We start from the raw sequence: 8554 nt of genomic DNA, 5'->3' as shown, positions 1-8554 counted from the left end.
CAGATTCTAATAACTAGTGTACCTCTGGGTTGAGAGAGAACCCAAACGAAGTTGACCACCTAGCTATATCTTCAATGCAGAAGAAAGCTGAAACAAAGAAAGAAATGATGATATGTCTGTCTTCACTATTCAGACATTCAAAAAAGTAGCAATCCTTTTGAATAATCTTAGAGTTCATGAGATTCATAAATTAACAGATTATAACATGCCTAATTGTGGAAAGCCTGAGCAACTTCACTGCTTATAAAATAGTCTCTAACAGTAATGAACTGAACCGGCTACACCCAGCGAAAGAACTCTGGGAGATGATTATGAACCACTACATAGAATTTCCAGTCCCTCTGATTTTGTCCGCCTGAATTTTGGATTTCCTTCATAGGCTAATTGCACACTATTTCGGAGTCCGATTCTTTTTGTACAGCAAAACAACTGTTTGGTCAAGTATACATATATTGTATTTAATTTATACTCTTATCATATTTAACATGTATTGGTCAACCAGCCATCTGGAGGGGGGGGGGGGAAGGAGGGGAAAAATTAGAACAAAAGGTTTGGCAATTGTCACTGTTGTAAAATTTACCCATGCATATATCTGGTAAATGAAAACTATTAAAATAAAATTTTTAAAAATAGCCTCTGAGACCTATAAAGGTCCCATAAGGACACCTCATCACAATCACTTACTTATAACACATTGGTAGTAGACAAATAATAACTGATAATAATTGAACATAGTAAATTGTAAGCAAATGAGATTACTGAAAAGTGATGTAATCATCCTATTCAGACAATGATAGGAATTTAGAATTCAGAAATGTTCTATAATCTGATAAATTTAAATGATAGGAATGTGCTAAATCCTCTTCTGTCTAGGACCACAGCCATAAGGACTTTTAAGTTACAGACACATTCCTCAAAACAGAGTAATCCTGCTAAGCAGATTGAGCACATTATATAGGATCAGATTTAGGATAGACAAAACTGATGATGAGTATGATTATCCCATATCATTGATATGCATATGCATAAAAGAAGATAGGTATGGAGGTCACAGAAGTACTATCTAATCCATGACCAGACTAATGTATGATGTCCTTGATGGAATGGAATTGTTTGTTCATGTGGATTGATGGTAATTCTGATGTTTATTTGTGTACTATGTCTTGAATGTGATTACATATATTCATAGATGCATAAGTTTCTGAAGAATATTTCTACATTATTATCCTTTGCACATTATTCTTATTAATTTGTATTATCATGCCTGTTTTGTAACATCATTTGTTAAACTTGCTTGGTTCATTGTTAACTATTTATACTTTTGTTATTTACCCCATTTTGTAATTCAGTGAGCTTATTATTATATTAATTTGCTTTTGTTTTTGGATATGTATGTACTATTGGGAATTTCACACAATCTTGGAAGTAATTTATCAAATGATGCCCCCTGTATGGTGCTATGTCTATTGTATCTATGTCTAATCACAGAGTTGGAAGAGACAGAGGAAGCCATTTGTGCTAAGATATCAGAAACCATCTGATCCAATTACTGCTATTTATGTGCTGTTCTTGATAACCTAAAGTGACTTTTCTCAGATACTAGTTTAATTAACTGTTCGATTATAGAGTGATGTATATTTGATCTTAATTTATATAATTGTGGATGCCATCTACTGAAGCTAATTTTTTAAGAGACTGCAAAATTTCAAACCCTGGGGGAAAATGTAATGCTTCCTCTCCAAGAAGTGGTTGATACCCATTTAGATCACTGAAATTTTGAAGTTTTGCTCATCTCCCAATAAATGGGTTGGGGATGGAATGGAAAAGGTAGGGAAAAAACATCTAATGGAAGCAAAAGGAAGCCTTCCCTCAGAAGTCTACTACTATTTCATAACTCAAATCCAAAAGGGAAAACTATGAGCTAAAGGGCAATCAGAAAAGTATAGATTACTTTTTATTGGGATAACTCAGTTGAAAAAGAAGAGAGAGAGAGAGAGAGAGAGAGAGAGAGAGAGAGAGAGAGAGAGAGAGAGAGAGAGAGAGAGAGAGAGAGAGAGAGAGAGAGATGTTGTAACAAATGTGGAGGTAATTTATGGTCTTTATTGACCTTCCCCTTTGCCTATTTCAGCTAATTTGAGATAATTCATTCACTCTGCTAAAATACAAATTTACTGACTTAATCTGGCATCTCATAAATATCTATGGTTGATCTAGACGTGTATTTTCTTACATTCATTGATTTACAGTGAGAAAATTCAAGGGCAGAAGCAACTCTAGGGCAAACATGGAGAGAGAAGTGATTTTTTTCCTAGTACAGTGCTGGGATCCCCAATCCCATTACCACCCTCTTGTCACCTATTGTTAGAGAATCTTTTTCTCTAACAAAAGCATAATCATGAGCCATTCATATGTTTTTTATAAATAAACTCTAAAAAGCAAAATTAATATAAATTTGGGCTTTTCGGTCTTCCCCATCAGGCTGTTGTTTTTTTGTTTGTTTGTTTGTTTGTTTTTGGTTATTGTTTGATTGTATAATTGAGCTAAGGTGTCTAATTCACTAATGGTAGTAAAGTCCTGGACTTTGTTTAATCTTTAGAGATCCTCTAATTCAATAAATTGCTTCCTGGGCAATTTATATTTAAATTATTCCATGATGACAACTGTGTTTGAATGGAAGAAATATTAACCATGTGGATTGCACTCAATAAGGACAAGGCCCAAGAACTAGAAGCAAGTTATATATATATGGCCATTTAAAGAACCCTCTAATTTATAACTCAATTCAAGAATGAAATCAAAGCCATGTAAAGCATTAAAAAACTGAATGTGTGATTTATTATATTTAAGATTGGTCTATAAGGCTTAAATATGTCTGTCATTAACAGTAAATGAATGTAACTTTACAAGTTCAGTATTTCGATACAGTACAGAACTATAAATGCGGCAACTGTGCACTAGAAAATTAATATTTCCTCGATGCAAATATCAATCTGCAGGACCATTCAGAAGCTTCCACTAAAAACTCAAACTGCAGTATCACAAACTCTACTCAAAACATAAGTCTATCTAAATTAAGTATTAGAGAAAAACAGTGGTGACAACTTGGGCTTAATATGTCAGATTTGGTACAGGATCAAAATAACTAACATTTTTAATGTCCTGGTTTCAAATTAATAAATACAAACAATATAAAAATATACACCAGTTGATAAAGGGCTACACTGAGAAAGATGAAGAAAGTTAAATCTCGCTTTCAAATGTATGCAGATATGTCTTTAGAGACAAGATTTCAGGGTAGCTCCGGCTGGTCTTTCGGAAGAAGTCCAGACTGGTGAGCTGCTCAATGTCTCTCACTCGAGCTGTATGCATCTTCAAAAGATCTTCAACCCACCGGGATTCATCTTCTGAGCTCTATAAAAGAAATGCAATTTTTTTTGAGCCACGTTCTGAATTCTAAATTTTCCAAAGCAAATATTCCTTTATGGTTCTCCACAAATGACCTTCACACACTTCTAGGATCACAACCAACAAATTCCCTCCATTTCTTTTGTAGCACACACACACACACACACACACATTCCCTCTCTCTACCACAGTCCTGTCAGAAAGGCCCCACAAATACCTACCCTCAACTGTAAACATTTTCAACAGCAATTAGTTGTACCATATAAATGAGACATGTGGTGTGTGTGGGTATTCAACTTAATGAATGCTCAGGACATAAATCAAAATTAGAAAACCCAAATGCCCCTAAAGTATCCCACATTTTTCATCCTTAGACACTGTCAGATTAGAATAGTTCAGCACATACATAAGTAATCTGAAAAGTTCTTCTATTTCATAGAGAGAATTAAGGAGACTCGACCAACACATGGAAAATCAAATGTATATTGTATATCTTTCAGAAGAATTGATTAAGCATCATCCTTTTCATAAGAAAATGAACAGAATGAACTAATATGTATATTAATTCATCACAAGAATCACAGAATTGGAAGAGACAGAGGAAGCCATTTGCGCAATGGTATCAGAAACCATCTGATCCAATATATATTTGAATAAGCACTCTTTCTAAAATGTACCCAAGAAATAGTCACTTGACCCATGAATGAAGTACTTCTGATGAGGGACAATCATCTTAACTACATCTTAAGAATTGTATCATAGGTATCACATTCCAATTTTTCATAAACTAATTTTAGGAAGTTTCCTCCACATAAAAATCTGATTCTTTGGTCCTTTTATCCATTCCTCCAAATTTAACTGCTACAATAGAACAAATCTAGTCTACCTTCCAAGTGACAGTTCTTCAAATATTAATTATGTCCTTTCCTATCTTCTCTCATCTAGACTAAGCATCTCCCAAACATTGGAGCTGGCCTACTTGGGTATGGTCTTAAGGCCCTTGACTGTCATAATTGTTCTCTTCTGGACCCTGATAGCTTAACAATGTTCTTCCTAAAATATGTCACCCAGAACTTAATGGAGTACTCTTAGTGGGCCAACAGGTCTATCATTTTCCTAGTCTTAATACTATACTTCTCTCATTGTAGTCTGAGAGTCCACATTGCCTTGGATTACTTTGGATTCCTAACAAGTCCCTAATAAATCAATTCCTAGTTCTTTTTCAGATGAACTATTATACAGCAACACCTCCCCCACCTCATACTCACATGATGATTTTTCTGGACTTAGGTATAAGAATTTGCATCTGTCACTATTAACTTTTACCAGATTTGTTACCAGTGTTCTACTTTGTCAAGGTCATTTAAATCCTGACTTTTTCATCTGGTACATTTGCTGTACTTTTCAGTTTTGGCTCATTTGCAAATAGGATTTGTGCTATCTCTGCCTTTATTCTGAATTGATAAAATTGTCAAACAGCACAGTGCAAACACAGAACTGCAGGATACTCCTCTGGGTATTTCCTTTGGGGTTGACCTTAAACTTATGACTAAGGATTTGATTTCTAAAAACTGAGTCCTAACTGGAAATTGAGTGGATGCCTATCAGTTGGGGAATGGCTGAATAAGTTATGGCATATGAATGTAATGGTACATTATTGTTCTATAAGACAGGATCAGCAGGATGATTCAGAAAGAGCTGGAGAGGCTTACATGAACTGATGTTGAGTGACGTGAGCAGAACCAAGAAAACATTATACACAATAACAGCAAGATTTTATGATAATCACTTGTGATAGACTTGGTTCTTCTCAACAATGCAGTGATTCAAGGCATGGAATTAAAAAATGGCAATTACATCCAGAAAGAGAACTATGGAGATTGTAAATTGAAGCATAGTATTTCCACCTTTTTTTTTTTTTTTTGGTTCATTGGATTTTTTTTTCCTTTCTTTTTCATATTTGTTTTCCTTTGGTCTGATTGCATTTCATCATCATTGTAATTATCATTACTTTTTTGTTGATTATTTCCTATTTATTTGGTAGACAGTTTGTATGTAGTTGTTTACATGTTGTCTCTTCCATTAGACTTTGAGCTCCTTTAAAACAATAGCACATATTTAACCTACATCAGATTACATGCTGTCTTGGAAATGAGGGAGATAAGGAGGGAGAGGGAAAATTTGGAGCACAAAGCTTTACAAAAATGAAATATGAAAACTGTCTTTTAAAACTTACCATTTGAAGTTGCCATTAAAAAAAGATTTGAGCTCAAATTTGGCCTCAGACACTTACTAGCTGGGCAAGTCAGTTAACCCACTGGAGAAGGAAATAGCAAATCATTCTAATATCTTGGATCACAAAAAAATCACACTTGACTGAACAACAAGGAAAAAAACTAGAAAAGTAAGAAAGGATCATGCAACAAAGGAATTTTAATGTCAGAGAACTTTATATTTAATTCTGGAAACAAAAAGGAAAAAAGCATGGAAGCATGGTCACACTTCTACTTTATGGAATTCACTTTAGCAATTGAATAGAGAAAATATTAGAGCAGGAAGAGACTAGAGTCTGGGAGATCAACCCAGAAGGCAATTGCAATAGTTGAAATGTGAGGTGATAAGGGCTTGCATTAAGAGAATTGCTGTGTGAGCAGAGAGAAGGGGGCTTATATAAGAGATCTTGTGAAGATAGAAACAACATGATTTGGCAATGTGGAACATGAAGAAATTGAATTTGTGAGTTTGGAGAGATGGTATCCTTTACAATAATAGAGAAGGAAGGCTTTGTAGAAAAGATAATGAGTTCTGTTTCAAACATGTTGAATTTAAGATGTCTCTTCTAGTTGTACAATGCTAATTGATGATACAAAATTCAGGATTAAGGCTAGGGCTGGTTTGGTAGATCTAAGAATAATCTACATAGAGATGATAACAGAACCTATGGAAGCTGATAAAAATCACCAAGAAATGAAAGGGAAAAAGAAGAGGGCCTAGGACAAATGCTTGGGAGATATCCAAGGTTAGTGTGTATGACTTAGAAGAAGATCCAGCAACATAATAACTCTTATAGGTATCAGAAGATATGATTCAAATTAACCTTGTAAATTTTATCTGAAGAAAACACTAAACACTGTTTATATTTATCTTAAACATAGTATGTGTCTTGTGGCTTTCTGCTTTGGGGCATGCTCATGGCTTATTACAAATTAGATGGAATCTTTCACAGAATTCTTATTTCCCACCCCCTTCATACACATACATACACATATACATTCAATTTTCTATAAAGGCAAAAAGGGACTGGTGTTCCTAAATTATTACTGTGGTGCAAATCATAAAATGTCAAGATTATGATTACCGAAGTGAAATGGGCTATATTTCTAGATTAATTGCAGTAAGTCCTCTAATAGTTACTAAGATTGGTAAGGCTATATCTCACAAGACTGTGAGCTCCTCAACTCACCTAAATCTCTCCCTTGATGATGCTGAACACTGCATTTAGTTTAGGACCTTAGGCTTAATAATGCTTATGGACTAACTGAATGATATATTATTGTAACTATTTATCACTATTATCTTTGGTCACATCCCTGATCAGACTAAATTATGGAAGTGCCAGAGAGGAATCCCATCCCACCCCTCATTACCACCTCCTTACCAATACACATCACTTGGCAATTGCTTTATAATCTCTAGTCTTTGATGCCTTGAGCACTCAGTCAGTATGTATCACAAAAGGAATAGAACCCTGTTCTAACTACAAGGTGAGTCTATAAATTGCATTTCATCATCATCATTGTAATTATCATTACTTTTCTGTTGGTTATTTCCTATTTATTTGGTAGACAGTTTGTATATAGTTGTTTACATGTTGTCTCTTCCATTAGACTTTGAGCTCCTTTAAAACAGAGACTATCTGTTGTTCTTCATTATATTATACCTAGAGCTTAACACCAAGCCTGGCACATAGTAGGTGTTTAATAAATGCTTATTGAATGCTTCCCTATGACCAAAGAGTTCAAATATTAAAAGTCAGGAAGAATCAGGAAGTTGGTTTTTAAGAAAACCTCTCAATATGAATAAGTGTATAATGACCTGGTTAGGTTTATTTAATTCATAATTTTTTATTAATAATTCATCATTGCTGGCAGTCAAAGTGAATTTTCTTGCACCACCACTCCCCATCTGTTTCTTCCTTGACCTCAACTTGAAGGATTGTGCTTATTTGCATGGCTCCCATTTAAAGCAGATTCTCAGAGGCTTATGGAGAACTTGGCCCCCAATCCACTGATGGAGTAGATATTTGGTCAGAAACAGTCAAGGAAAGACATGAATTCTCTTCTGTACCAGCTGCTTCACAGTAATTGGGGTTTGGCACAAGTTTTGCTATCAGAAGAGATTCAAATGTCCCAAAAGGAACAATCAGCATCATGACTAATTAGAAAATAGAAAACAATAGCATTCTCTCTCTTCCTCCTTCACTCACTCTCTCCCCCTCTTTGTGTCTCTGTCTGTCTCTCTCTCTCTCTCTTTCCCCCTTCACTGTCTCTCTCCTCCCTTCAGTCTTTCTCTCCTCTCCCCTCTCCTCCTCTCCTTTCCTGTATTCTCCTCCCCTCTCTTTTCCTCTCCTCTTTTCCTCTCATATAATGGGAAAGAAGAACACTATAAGGATCCTGGATTATTATAGAAGAAAACCCACAAAAGCTTCTTAAAAGATGGCTCAAAAGAGATGAAGTCCTACATGTTCCAGGGCTTAAAACTTCAAATGTTCACACTTTTTTCCCCCTCAGTGGCTTTATTGAACTCTGAACTGAAGCCTGGGAACTTGAATTTCTCGGAAAGATTCAGCCCACACAAACCTGGATTGGGAATGAGGGCTCACTGGTGCCAGTGCTAAATATGTAGTATGAGGGTGTTGATTCAGGAAACTGGCACTGGGTAGCGCCACGCCAAAAAGCATAAAAATGCAGAATATTTTTGCAGTCTGGGGAAATTAAGGGCTCTCTCTTCTCCCCCTACTATCTTCCTTGTAGAGTATTGAGGTTCATGGGGAAGGACAAAGCTAAATATAGTTCTCCCAAGAAGGTTACATCTGATGCTCAGGGAATCATGCCATTTTCAAAAAAAGAATGTCAAGTTAACTGAGATT

General features: G+C 35.4%; 1 protein-coding gene across 6 annotated transcripts in view; it reads right to left on the bottom strand.

Annotated features, from left to right (window-relative positions):
- Positions 1-2805: 2805 nt before the first annotated feature.
- ENPP2 (ectonucleotide pyrophosphatase/phosphodiesterase 2) overlaps positions 2806-8554 on the bottom strand; it is a 174273-nt gene continuing 168524 nt past the window's right edge. For all 6 annotated transcript variants that reach the window (XM_074266551.1, XM_074266553.1, XM_074266552.1 and 3 more), the window contains one exon: positions 2806-3411. In XM_074266551.1, the coding sequence (XP_074122652.1) occupies positions 3241-3411 (171 nt within the window). In that variant the 3' untranslated portion in view covers positions 2806-3240. The remainder of the gene's footprint in view (positions 3412-8554) is intronic.

This window comes from Sminthopsis crassicaudata, chromosome 1, assembly GCF_048593235.1.
Source record: "Sminthopsis crassicaudata isolate SCR6 chromosome 1, ASM4859323v1, whole genome shotgun sequence".
Taxonomy (NCBI): domain Eukaryota; kingdom Metazoa; phylum Chordata; class Mammalia; order Dasyuromorphia; family Dasyuridae; genus Sminthopsis; species Sminthopsis crassicaudata.
This window is presented reverse-complemented; position numbering and strand designations above follow the sequence as displayed.